At 41.0% G+C, this 14430-nt stretch overlaps 1 protein-coding gene across 1 annotated transcript in view; it reads right to left on the bottom strand.

Moving 5' to 3' along the window:
- PTBP3 (polypyrimidine tract binding protein 3) overlaps positions 1-14430 on the bottom strand; it is a 54585-nt gene that overhangs the window by 13163 nt on the left and 26992 nt on the right. Inside the window, exons 2-7 of the mRNA XM_077345306.1 lie at positions 8044-8119; positions 5173-5342; positions 3127-3273; positions 2040-2204; positions 1429-1539; positions 682-856 (exon numbers count right to left, since the gene is read on the bottom strand). Of these exons, the coding sequence (XP_077201421.1) occupies positions 682-856; positions 1429-1539; positions 2040-2204; positions 3127-3273; positions 5173-5342; positions 8044-8119 (844 nt within the window). The remainder of the gene's footprint in view (positions 1-681; positions 857-1428; positions 1540-2039; positions 2205-3126; positions 3274-5172; positions 5343-8043; positions 8120-14430) is intronic.

The raw sequence follows: 14430 nt of genomic DNA on the forward strand, positions 1-14430 counted from the left end.
TCCCTACCTTCATTTTTTAAATTTGGGGCAGGATTATAACTGAAAGTAGCTGCCTTATGTATGTAGGCGCATTCTGTTCAAATTCATGCTACATGTCTATTTTTGTAAGCAGGACTTCTAGGTTTGGAGTGTTTTTACAGTCACAATGTATTGTTTTGCAACTTTCCTCAAACACTATACAGTTTTTGCCAGTTCACTCCTTGATCAGAGCTCCTCAGCACATAAATCTGTTATAATAGGTGACATGAAACAGTCAACATGTCAAGAGATGCATATTACATAAGACTTCTATCAGAGACGATATATGGAGTACTTGTTTTTACATGACATTCATCATTAAGTTTGTCTGAAGTACGTACTGCCTTGTGTTCACAAAAGATTTTACAGTTTAAGTTCATTTGTTATGTTTTTTATTTTTAAGAAACCAAATAAGCCTACCTTAGGACAACAAATATTTTACTGATGTCTTCAGTGCAAAAAAAAAAAAATACAGCAGAAGTTTAATGCCAAGAGAAACAAACAATTTATGTAATGTTGAGATCGGTTTTCCCAACCTTTCCTCAAACAACACAGGGCGGTTTACATGGCTTGCCTTCATTTTACAACCATGCTATCAGGTAGGTTAGGCAAAGAGAGATGAGCCAGTCCAAAGCCCTTCATGGCAGAGTGGGGATTTCTTACCAAAAGCAGCAGCCATAGTAGGGTCAATGGAAGGCTGCCCATCACCTGAAGGAAGGTCCAGACGAGTAAAATCTCTGCTTTTGTCATTGTTGTACTTTACATTAAGGCTTGTGAGCTTGGAAAAGTCAATACGAAGAGTGCAGCAAGCATTGTAAATATTTTGACCATCAAGAGCCTATGAAAATAAAGTAAAAATACTAATGTTTAACCAGGTTTCTTGATCTTGTGATAGACATCAATCAGCATTCAGACACGTTAAGACAACAGAAGGGACAGACAGAAGAACAAGTCAATGTTTCCTTTTTCATTCCCATGGTTTTCCTTTGTCATAGGCCCAAGAAACTATGAGAGAGTATATTACCAACATGTTTCTTGAGCTTTGGAGCCTTACATAGCCAAATTAATTAAAAACTGCATTTATTTTGTGCTTGTGGTATACTATTAATAGTTTTCCAATCACAGCACTTAACTGTGGCTATCAACTATATATAATTATAAGGTCAAATAGGAATTTTTATTTAATGCTAGTGCCAAGAGAACTGTTTTGGATGCTTTATAAAAATTTTTTAAAGAATCCAACTATAAAAGTTTGTATGAACAATCTCTGCATTAACTGTCAACTATATGAGCTAACTGCGAGACTGGCAAGGCAGGATACCCCAAAATTTAATACTGACAATGAAATCAATGTTGTGTCAGCAATTAATGTATATTTTAATTCAAATATATTGATAACTACAAACTTACCATTTTGGCATAATGTGCATTCACTGGATCAGAATATTGAAGCAAGGCCTGAAACTGATTGTTCTTTGTGAAAGTTATAATCTTCAAAACAGTCCCAAATTTGGAGAAGATCTGCATAAAAATTCAACTAAATTCACATTTCCATATCATTCACGAAATAGCTGGAGTTCTAAACTATACTTGATAACACAAATTATCGATGCCACTCTTAGGGGTATAGGGACCTCAGCTATTATGCCTGGCCTACACTACATTAATCTCTCAACAGAATGACAACACATATTTCACTTCTAGTTCAGACCCAATGTGATTAAATTTCCAAGATACATTCCTATTTATGCTCTTGGGAGGGGGGGGAAGTTGATGCATCCTACCAGATCATGAGGTTTTTCCTATAGGAAACCAAAATACTTTTCATTTATTTATTTTTAAATAATTTATTAAAATGCAACAGTACATAATCATTAATGTGTAGAGGAAAGCAAGGGAATTAGTATATAGGACAGAAAAGTTTTAAATGCATACTTAAATAGCCAAAATGTTAAATCTGGTTTAAATACAGGATTTGGCAATAAAAACAGTAACCTGAAATTTATGCTTCAGTTCCTTACCTGATATAGCACTTCTAGGGTTACAGGGTAGAAGAGATTTTCAACTATAATTCGAAGAACAGAACTCTGACCAGGGGGTAGTCCACTATCAGTAGTTGGAATACCGGCTAGTGCCAAGCCTCCAGACTGCACGGCATTCACTGCTTGTAACGCAGCTTGTGCTCTCTATGGGAGTGGGTAGAAGGTAGAGGAAATGTGTTGTACACAATTACAGGCATCCTAACAGTTAGCATGAAAACTACACCAAGTTACTTTAAATTTGCCATATCCAGGACATATGTAGATTTAGTGTGCTTCATTTCAGGTGATAATGAAAACAAATCTTTTGAGGCAAACTTCTAGAGCAGTAAAAAAAACCAAACTAAATAATTTATTTTCTATTAAGCTTCAAACACTGCATGTCCTTTTAACAGACTGTAGGTGAATGGCTCATGCTCCTTCGGGTATTTTGGTAACTCTACTGTAGCAGGTAGGATTAAAGCATCAACACCACTTAATACAGAGTCTAGTATACAGACTGTGCTGCCAATAGTTCTCTCCTATCTCCCAAATTCAAATGGAATTTAAATTTGCTTAACTTACCTAGGATGCCAGAAAAAAGATCTGAGCCATATTTGCTAAATTGGGCTAAATTTGCTAAACGGTTAATGGTGAACTGACCTACATTGCCTCATATGTGCCAATGGTACTTTAAGATTAAAATGTAAGCAATTTAGTTGGAGAGTTTTTACAGCTATGTTGTCAAAGGATATCTTGCTATAACACTTCATTCCAGGAATATTATTTCACTATAAGAGAATACGCCAATAGGATGCTCAGTCCCACCTTACATACACTGTCTATACTCTCATGCACAAAAACCTGCAGGTGGAAAACAAACATTAACCCAATTTATGATTCAGGTGGGAACACAAGCTTTCAGAATGCCTAAATACGACTAATGCATCTGTAATAAATTACATTATCCTTGATACTACATTACATAGTTGCAGATTTCTCAAAACAGTAAATTTAAGCAATACAGCAATTTTTCACATAGTACCTTATTATTGTATGCCATGTATTTTCTTGAAACTTTTTTACTTACAGCCTGATGGGGCAGATTGTCTGTCTTAAGTTCTCTGTGATTGGAATACTGGATATAAACAGGCTGGCTGCGGAGGTGAGGAGTAACGGGAGTGTAGTAGTTCACCATGGTAACAGCAGCTTCTTCTGAAGCCATTTCTAGGAAAGCCTACAATTAAAAACAAGCAGAACATATTAGTTTGTAAAAACTCCCTAAAAATTGCACCAGCCTTGCTGGTAGCTGGCAATATACTTAATCAAAGCATTTATACTGATAATTTAAAAAATATCATTCCTATGTTTTCTATCTCAACTAAAAATAATGTATTTGTTATTTTTATTACGTAAGCATAAGTCCATGAGTAAGCATCAGATACTGAGACCATTTCCCATCCTGAAGAAACCATTAATATATATTTTTAAAACTATGCAGTTCTATCAAAACTAATGACAGTAAATCACACTGTGTGGTGGTGAGAAGAATACTAAGAAGTGATCTAGCATTACCAAAATCAATGTCATAGTGTCAAGGAGGGAGAAGCAAGGGAGAAAGTTATGGATTCAGTTGCTTTGCACATTGCCTGTGAGTAATGTTTTGGGTGGAGCAATGTCTGCTTGTTTATGTTGGCCACATGAATAAAAGAATGCACTTTTTCAACATCTTTTGTTCCACTGTCATTTATATTTTCCCCTGGCATAAGTTAGAGCCATAGAAAATCAGTGAAAGGGAAAGCTTGTTCTGAGATGATACAAAGAGCTGACTGCAACCAATGATTTTTGGCTGCTCTGGGACAGAGAGAGGGCAGTGCCACTGAACAAACTAAGATGTCCACATTTTATTATACTGACAAAACCACAGATTACTGACAGTGCTTTGCAGGGTGAAGATAAACTGGATGTCTAAAATATGGTTTATCAGGCTCTGGCAAGCTACAGTTTATCATAAAATGGGAGCATGGCAATAAAATCAAGCTATCGTGAAATATGCCAGGATAGTAGTCTTCAACTCAGCTGCAAGTACATGGCAGGAAAACGTGTGACCTGTATGTTACATGACAGGAAGAAAAGCTAGAGCTAAGTCCTCCGTGGTCAGCAAACCAAAAAAATGAAACAGGAAACACAAGCCAAGCACCAGCAGATGTACCATAGTGAGGAATGAGTCTCTACAAATAGAGGATGACAACAACTTAAAAAAAAACAAACCCTTCATGCTGTTTCTAGGGGAGCAGCTTTTTCAGGAGGCATTCTGGGCTGCAGCGAGATGGGCAGGCAGGAACTCCCTTCCTCCAGCAGAGATTCTGTTATCAAATCCAATCTCAAGTCAAGAGTTATGGAGTTACTGAGTGACACCATCTCACTCTCATATTATTCTTCTCAGCATACCAACAACACTGGGCAGAAGGGCATGCCACCCTTGGTTTTCTACTTTTATAGCATCTGTTGCAATGCTCCCTTTTTTTATCCACATAGAACAGATGAAGCCTGGAGAACACAGGAGGCCGTCCATTTGCAATGAGATTTGAATGCACAGGCACCTAAGCAAACTGGAATTAATTCACATTTTCTGATACCAGCTGCACTTCGGATGCAAGAGAGGGCAGAAGTAGAGATGCCAGGACCTGGAGCATCCCATGAAATTATAGTTTATCCACTCCAAATCCTGCCCCTCCCAGCTCCACCCCCAAAGATGGCAGGTATTTTCTAATCCAGAGCTGGAATTGTTTGAGACAAGTGAAAGCAGCCACTAGATATTACTTAGAATACATCTTTAAGCCATGAAGTTTCAGTACAGCTTATGACTTTTATGGGTTGTCTTTTTAAATAAAGTAGTATAGACTAGACCCAATCACAGTTACCTCAGCAGGCCCTTAAGTGGGGGCTGCAGTGGGCAGGGAAAATTGATGGGAAACATCACTTCTTAAGAAAACACTTTAGAAGCAGTGAAAGGTTTTATTGTTGTTTTTTTGTTGTTAGCCCACACAACGGTATGCAGTTTTTATACAAGCTAATGTTCCACATAAAGGGATATAGGGGCCATCACTGTCAAAGAGCACAGAAATGTACATACCTGGCTTTTTCCCTTCAACATCAAGAGATTGGTTACTTTTCCAAAAGGTAGACCTAGAGAAATGACTTCTGCTTCAGTGACATCATTTGGAATTTTACGAAGATGAAGGACTCGGGAAGGGGAACATGGAGATCTGTCTCCTTTAAATTTCTTGCTATCATTCCCATTAGCTAAAACAAAGAGAGACTTTTGCATTAAAATTAATTTTGCAAAAATAAAATATATCTGTAAAATGTAAGACTGACACACTTATAGCTAGCAATATTAAATTGACTTGTATTCCCTTCATTAGATTTTCTTGTAGTCTAATTCTTAAAAAGGATAAATTCAGGAATATTGGAAGCCTTCCAAGTCTCACCTGGCTGCCTCTTTCTGGTGGCTACTACCACCATCTGTTGCCCAACCCGGTTTTCTTTCCCTAACATCTGCTTCTACCTTGTTTTACATCCCTCCCACCCCAAAAATAAAGCTTTTCTTTGAAATGTGAGGTTTTTCTGCAAACACTGCTGGGCAATGTTGTTCAGACTTACCTATCAGCATGGCAGTCAGCCTTAATCTTAATTAGTGAGGCTGATTTCTTTCACAGAAATGTTTTACTTTTAGCTTGCAAACAGCTGTATCAAGTCATAGCTACTAAAACAACAGCAGCCAGATGAGCTACAGTGGCTGGCTGGGGTTTTCTGATAAGGAGGGGGACTGCTTGGGACCATAGCAACAACAGATTAGATCACGCAATAGCATCATAGGGTATGAAGAAAAAAGGGAAGCAAGAATGAGTAGATCAGGGGGAGTTTGAATAGTGCTGTTGATAAGATTCTGTATTATGAGCAGGCTCTCTGCTAAAGCCATGGACAGCAATTTTGGTTTACTGTGCGGAACACCATGGACAGTCAGGCAGGGCATACATATCATGAAAGACCCTCCAGCCTCGACAAGTTACTGCAGGAGGGACAGTGAACTGATCCACAACACAAAGTTCACTTTAATACTGCCAGCACAGTAAGCAACTTGAGTAGTAGCCTTCTTTCCTGCCAGCACACTCAGGATAGGAAGTAGCAAGGCAAACCTGAAGGACAATAAAGGCAACAACCACTGAGGTTGAGGGCAGAACTGCCACCTGAAGAAGAGAAACAGGAAGAGGGGAAGACAACCGTTTTTCTCTTCTCTTCCTTCCTACCCATGGCAAAGTTTTGCATATCTTCCCTCTTTCATATCTCTGCATGTTTTATGTAAATGTATCAGATCCTCTGAAGTCTCCTTCATATAAAAGTTGCTGATCTTGCATCAGATGCTTTTCTTTGTAGTTTCTCCAGTTCTGGCTTTTTATTTCTCATGGCAGAATACTCAAGGGTTGGAAAAGCTAATTGGTATGTTTTAATGCTGCTTGTTATTTATAGTTTTGACTTGAGATTATATCATTCAGAACTAAATACTGATTAAATATAAAAGCTGGCTGCTCTTCCAAGATCTCTTCTACATATAGCTAACTTTAACCGTTGGATAGCATATATATATAATGTGTATATATATATACACATTATGGCATACTTTTTCCTCAGTCAATGTAAGGTTCAATGTAACTTAAAACTGATCAGTTATGTTAGGAATGGCCTAGAGGTTCATATAATACTCTTCTCATTCCCAAACTACGATTTGACATTATTTCCACCAAAAATATTGATGCAGACAACTCTAACTGTAGTTAGCTCAAACTAAAATGGGTGACACCTGCAAAAGAAGTAGAGCATGCAAGCCTGCTGTCCAATCAGGAGATAGGTAGCATTCCAACAGCAGCAAGCAAAGGTGATAGGTTAGCTTCTGTGGGAATACCTATATTTTGGCCCTATTGAGCCATGCTCTATGTCAAGCTTTCTCAATCAGGGTTTTGTGAAACTCTGGAGTTTCTTGAAGGCCCTGGAAGGGCTTCCTGAATGGATGAGAGTTAATTTTTAAAATATTTTTAAACTGGTTAAACATTTATCAGGTGATATGACCATATATGATCATGTCAACCCCCTCCATGGCCAATGATGGGCTTGGAGGAGGTGGGACGGGGAAGGACTCTGGGTATCCAGAGTACTGTGTACTCTGGGTACACAGCTATGATTCCCAATCATAATCTGCACGATCGCACTACTTCTGGGGTTTCTGAAGCCTGAATGTTTCAGGGGTTTCTCAATGGTAAAAAAGTTGAGAAAGGCTGCTCTGTGTTATATTGCAGTCAAGTATAAGAGTCTTGCTTCTTTTAACTTAACTAGCTAAAACCCATATTCCCACATCCACCAAATCCAAGAAACATTCAAGTGCTTTTAAAAAAATGGTTCAGTCTTCAAAACTAGAACAGACGAATTATTAATTCCCCCCAGAAAGAGAAGTATATCCACAGGGTACAAATCAGGAGGTTGGAGTTTGGAAAATGTTTTGGCAAACAGATGAAATAAACATTCACACAATACATGTTTATTACTCAAAGGGATACTGACAGGGCCTGCCCTGCTAATAGGTACCAATAATCATGTCCAGTCCTTAACTGAGTGAAGCCTGTAATTCCAAATTATTAGCGGTGGTTCCAATATAGGGCAATGGAAACAGAATTCCTGGCTGCATTACTGGAGACAAACCATCTATACTCTCTAGTTCCATGTTTTTTTTTACTTAAAATTCCTTAACATTCCACTACTGCTGTTAGTCCAGCTCCATGGGAAGTTGGATGACTGGACCAGGGCAATGGCAGTAGCACCCGGGCCTGTGTTTACATCAACATACTGCAGAACAAGTCTTGCAAATAAGCCTTTAAAAATAAGCCTTGCCACAAGAGACCTGATAAGTAGCTATTTGCAAGCCTGCTGCAAAATGTATTGTTTATCATACCTGTAGCAGGAGTAGAACTGCTCATGGTAAAAGGCCCGTAAGTGATACCAGAAGGAAGAAGCTCATCAGATCCACGCTGAAAAAATAAGCCATAAAATAGTCAAAATATTAAAACTACCATGGCTCACCTCGATATTATCTATGAAATGTACTTTAACATTTTTGGTTGGTAAGTTCTAAAATGAGAAGATTCTAGTCAATGTACAAGAACAAATTTATTTTAAAGACACTTATCATAGCTTGAACCCACCAGTATATTATCCCATTACAGGACACTGTACAACCCCCCACCCCACCCCGTTCTATCAGCATCTGAAAACAAAGATTTGAGAAACCATTTCAAAGAACAGTCATGTTGGTCTATGGAGGAACCATTAGATTCAAGTCCAGCAGCACCTCAGAGACCAACATGAGTTGGGGGGGGGGAAGCTTCTGAGCACAAAAGCTCCCATTCCTCAGATAGGAGCTCTATATCTGATGAAGTGAGCTTTGAGTATCGAAAGCTTATACTTCTCAAATTATGTTGGTCTCTAGGCTACTACTGGAACAATATTTCAATCTGAGGGTTCTACGAAAAAGCATTTCTTTAACTTTTTATGGTTATGCCAAAATTAGCTTGCCTTTCCTTTACAGTTCCCACTCTAGCCAGTTTACTCATATATATGCATTTTTAGATAAAGAACAGAGATCACTTTCAGAGAATATTTTCACTCCCCAGTGGGAAAAAATGACCTTCCCAGACACTCAGTTGCTGACCTAAGAGTAGCAGTTCTTTTACAAAGAAATTTCATAGCGAGATTAGAAAGCTCAAGATAATGTAACCTTCTGGACTGACTTGAGACCTAGTAGGGCTCTCATACTGTCTTCTCCACCATTTATTTTAAAAATAATTAACCTATGGAAAAGAAGGGATGGGATTCAGTGAAATGAGGCCTGTCTTGAAAAGTCACCACTTTCACTGCTGCCTGTTACAGCCTTAAAGACACAAGAAAAAGAGCAGAGCAGAGCCCATAACTTTGGTTCCTTGTTCTATTAATAGATAGATAAATTAGAAAATTACACACTCCTTATTAAACAGACCAGCTACTTTTATGGAAGCATTCAAGCAAGATCAAACTGTCTCCACTGTTGCCAGCTAAAGGGACAATGATAAAGTTTGACCTTTTACATTTGGATTAGCACTACTGAATTTCTGTTCTACATCTGCACCTAGCTAAGAGAGTATTTCTACATCATATAGCATCATGGTGAGGGGACTCTATTTCTCTTCCCCCACCTCAGCATTTCTCAAACTTTTTACTGCCGTGAACCCAACTTCTGCGCGGGGACACCATGTGTGTGCAGCGTGTGCACAACAACCGAGGCGGCGTGGAGGTGGCCAGTGCCATGGCTCCACCGACTCTGCCCGCCTCCACTGTCCTGCGGGGGCAAGGGGGGGCACTTCTCAGTCTCTGGGATGCTTTCCTCTCCATCCACTGCCTCCACCACCGCCTTCTCCCTCGGCCTCTACTAGCAGCAGGAAATGAGGGGCCGGGAGGAGAGGTGGGGACAGGCAGTAAAGGAGGGGCACAGCAAGGAGGCGGGAGCCCTGGTGGGTAGGGCTGCTGCGTGGAGGGCCCGGGCACCACTGGCTGCAGAAGACTGCCCTGTGCAGCTCGCTCAGCTGTGCCAGCAGGGGATTTCTCAGGACTTCGGGCACCTGGGATGAGCGGGGCCGCTGGAGGAGAGTCCCCGTGTCACTGGTCACCTGATGACCGAGTCAGGGCTGACCGAGGGACGCAAAACTGCTGAAGTTGTGCAGAAGAGAGGATTTGGGCCCACTCTGCCTGCCACCTGGCAACCCCATGGAAGAGGCCAAATGACCCCAAATGGGGTCGGGACCCCAATGTTGTGAACCACTGGACTATCTGCTTAGGGATGAAAGGCTCCAAAAATTATTTTTTCTAATTCTATTCTAAATTAAAGACTAGAATTTTAACACCTAAATATGGTAAAGCTGATTTGCTATGATACAATAGGCAACAGCTTAACATTTATATAAAGTAGCAAACTTATATGAACAACACACGCATGTCTTGTACCTTGCTTGGAAGTCAGGTAAATTTGGCCAGCCCTGCACTTTTGCAACATTACTGGACTAACCTTATCAAGGTTATGTATTCAATTAGCTGCTACGCCTGAGCATTTCAAAAAGAGAGCAGTGCAGAAAACTTGTAATAGTAACTACTTGTGCAAAGCCTAATCTTCTGATTTTCAGCTTCTCAATTTCATCCAACCTTGTGAACCCCCAAAGCCACTCTTGTTGGCATCTGTTGTGATTATCTCCTGAGGAAGTAGAAGGGAAAACGGTTTCCGGGGAACCATCAACCATTGCAGCTGTCTTTGAGCTTGGTGGACCATGGTAACTCTCCATGCCTCATTAGAACTATCACCTACTGATAAGGTAAGAGAGTCAATTTCAAAGTGAAAGCAATCCAATGGGATCACGTCTGTCATGGAGATCAGCAGGCCCTGAATGACTGCCAGGTGCATGATGGTAGCTGCATTGCAGGCTAGGACTTCTCAGACCAATCTGGCGATCTTTGCTTGTTGAGAGGCAGGAAAACTATGGCTTGCGTCATGTTGATCCTGGCCCCCAGGTGGATCAGGTCCCTTATCAGCATCAGGTAACTCTTTGGAGAAGATTGGGGCGGCAAGTTACAGTGGATGAGCAACAGGGTTGTGAGTGTCCTGCACAGTGCAGGGGATTGAACTAGATGACCTAGGAGGTCCCTAGAGGCTGAAGCATTCAAAATTGTTGATGGTGTGTGCCATAGAACTCTCTGCAGTTGCAAAATCCAGAGCTCAGATCAGAACATTGTAAGCAATACAGGAAATGTGTACCTCACCCGCCTCAGTTGGGCTATGAAGACCCCCTGACCTTGGTAAAAACCCTGACAGTCCAAAAAATAACAGTATTCCTGGAATGTGAAGTGTAAGTACTCTTGTGATGCCTCATAGATAGGAAAGCGCAAGTACACCTCTGTCAACAAGGTCGGGGCACTCCACATTGTAGGGCACTAAAAATATGTTGAAGGAATGCTGAACTTCCATTGCTTGACCCACCAGTTGAGAGCCTTCTAATTTATGACTGGTCGCCTGTCCCCAGACTTGTTTGGCACCATGTAAACGGCAGTATATATGCTTTGAAAAGTGCTGAACCTCTGGTACCACTTCCATGGCCCCAATTTTACAGAAATGCTGGATCGTTTGTACCAAAAAGAGCTTCTTGCAGTGTTGTGCTGGGACTGGCAACAGAACAAGTTGTTGGGCAGCAGGGAGGAGACTCTATCCTGTGGCCTTCTGTCATGAGGTAGAACACCTCTATCTGTTCAAGGTAGTGGCAGCCTAGCTCTCCTGGAATATTGCAGCCAACCACTGATCTGGTAGTCAGACAGCCATCTTCTTTGTGTGAAACCGACCCCCCCCCCCACCACCGCCGCCTTTCCTGGCAGAAATTGCAGTGCTGACACTGGGCAGCTCTGGGTTTGAACTAGAACTGGTCAGTGCTTCTGTAGGCTTCTGCTGGCCTATAGGGGCGAACAGAATGCCATCTTGGTCTGGTGTCCCTGGCTCTGCTGGTATGGCCTTTTTTGTCTTTTGTCTCGACTAGGACCTTTGACTTGACAAAGGATAGGCGGCGGCCTGAAAACTTCTGTTGCCTGCATAGTTTTGGAAGAGGTTTCAACCAGACATTGTGTCTATTGATGATGGTGGCCACCTGCACTCTGTCCCCAGATACATAATATCCTGTCTCATGAACTTTATGAACCCAAAATCTTGCTTACATACACATTAGACTAGAGAATGTTGAAGTAACATGCTATTTCAAATAAAAGTTTTACAAGAATATAGGTTTACTATATGTTACAGTGACTTCGTCAACTCTTATATCAGCTTTTACGTAGCCTTTGATACAAAAACCTCAGCATGAGAAGATGCTTCTGCTGAAGGGTGTATGTATTAGGAAGAAAGCTCATTTCACCTCTTCTGCAGATTCTATTCCAGTCCAATACCTGGCCTGAGTATTCTTTTTGGTTATAAAGCCAAAAACAAAGGAGGCAAGTTCTTTCTAAGCCAGACACAAGTCAAGCCCTGGAATTACTGCCACTGTACCAGGGGCTCATGTTTAACTAGGGTGGCCACTGCATGGCCTAGAGCAGTGGTCCCCAACCCCCAGTCCGAAGACCAGTCCCGGTCCGTGGATCAGTTGGTACCGGGCCGAAGCTCCTCGTCCTCCTCCCCGGCTGCTGCCTCGGGGCTGCCCTGCCACCAACTCACCTTTGGTGCTCGCCATGGCTGGGGCCCCCCTTCAGCGTGGCACTGCGCAGCTGCTGCTGGCAGCGCCCCCCAGTGTGGAGCTCAGACGACAGCGACATCCCTTGGCAAAAGACTACCCCCCTCCGAGCCTCAGTAAAATTGTCAAGCGTTGAGTAGCCCCCGGTGATAAAAAGGTTGGGCACCACTGGTCTAGAGGAATAAGCCATGCCTGTAGTACTACTAGTCCTAATGACACTGTCAGCTTTTCAATGGCTCAGTGTGGCTGCTTCACTGGAGACGTTTTACATGCCAAGGAAAATTACCATGTATGCCAGACCCTAGGCCTGCCATACAGTAGCTTTTCTTATAGACATGGGGGGAAATGGCCAACAGAAAGGAACACATGCTCTGAGCAACTAGAAGGGTCTTTCACATATAGGGAGGGTTTTTTTGATCAAAACCCTGGCCTCGCTTAGTATAGGCAACCTATCCTGTTAACCTGTAACATTAACATGGAAACGGAAACAAAATAGCTGTCCAATTGAACTGAAGGCTACTTTAGCAAACACATACGATAGAAGGAAACACTTTAAACATAACCTTTAATAAGGATTCTTTTTGAAAAGCAAACAAAAAAATCATCTTCCTACCATAGTGACAAGAGATGGAGGGTTTTAAGTTTGTAGGCACTTTTGGAATTCTGAGGGCACTGAATGTCAGCACAAAATTCCTGCATTGGGAGCGAGGTCCAAGCATTTGGGGAGGTTCCACATACAAAACACATCTGAGATATGATGCTTGAGGAAGCACATGGCCCAAACAAAGAAAAATGAACCAAGCTATGAGCTCAGGTGCCTATTATCTTCCCAAGCAATGGCCACTGCCTGAATTTCATAGGAAGCAGCTGGATCTTACCTTTAGAATCTCTCAAAGCTACTTGGAAAACTAACATGGTATGAGTGAAGGGTCAAAAGACTGAGAGAAACAGGGACAGAAAATTTAAGCAGACAGTAATGTGAAAGTGAAAAGTGACAAACAAGAATAGGACAAAGCGACTTGTAAAGCCATCAGAAAAAAAAAATCAAAGAGGTCGGGAACAAAGCAGCAGCAAATTAACATGTTGGAAACTGCTAGGTTAGACAATCAAGATGAGGCTGAGCAAAGTAGCTCAGCAAATGATCTTGTGTTGGATATACCAACAGCCTAGCCTGATTCAGATGATGCAAAGAAAGAACAAAGAAAGAATGTGCTGCTCTGAGCATCGTGAAGGAAAGGCATGTGAAAAATGTGATGGCTGTATGATTTGTAGACTACAATTAGAATGCTTTTCAGTTGAGCAGCAAGTTGGAAATGGCTTCTCTCAATTAAATTTAGAAAGATTCTGTAAGGAAGGATACATTTAAATGTATTACCTTTAACACAGGGACAGCCCTTTTCAGAAAACACAAGTAGCCACTGAGTTCTCTCTCTCTCTCCCCCCCTATATGTGTGTGTGTGTGTGTGTGTGTGTGTGTGTGCCTAAAAAGTTAGTTTAGTGATAGTTTTTCATACTTTAAGAATCTTATACTTTACATAAATTTAAATCTCTGTGAGAAGGGAATATGGAGGAATGTATGCAAGCCTTGCAACAAATTATTTTCACATTTTTATTAAGTGGCTGCACATGTAATAGCTGAATATAGCCCAGGTATCCCCTTCCCATGGCAGAAAAAATAACTGTACTCAAGAGCTCAAAGCTAGGACACTTTTCAAAGACTGTGTTAAGGGCTATATTAGCTTGTGCCAATTGCCTGCCCTAAACTGACAACTTCTATTGTACTTATATTGAGAGCAGGAATCCAGCTTGGCTTTTTGCAGATAATTCAAAATTTAGCCTTGAGAGCAGCAGAATGGCAACACCAGAGAGAAACCAAGCAGTTATTCTGTTAGTATCAGTAAAACTGACAATGTAGAAAGTTTCATGATTAAATGTATCCTCACACTCAGTACATAAAACGAGCTTTAAATTAAAATTAGTTTTGTTTAAAGTAAGACTGCAGAAGATTAAACTGGATTTGAACTATATTTATTGCATTCTCAGTTAAGATA

The sequence above is a fragment of the Paroedura picta genome, chromosome 7 (assembly GCF_049243985.1).
Source record: "Paroedura picta isolate Pp20150507F chromosome 7, Ppicta_v3.0, whole genome shotgun sequence".
Taxonomy (NCBI): domain Eukaryota; kingdom Metazoa; phylum Chordata; class Lepidosauria; order Squamata; family Gekkonidae; genus Paroedura; species Paroedura picta.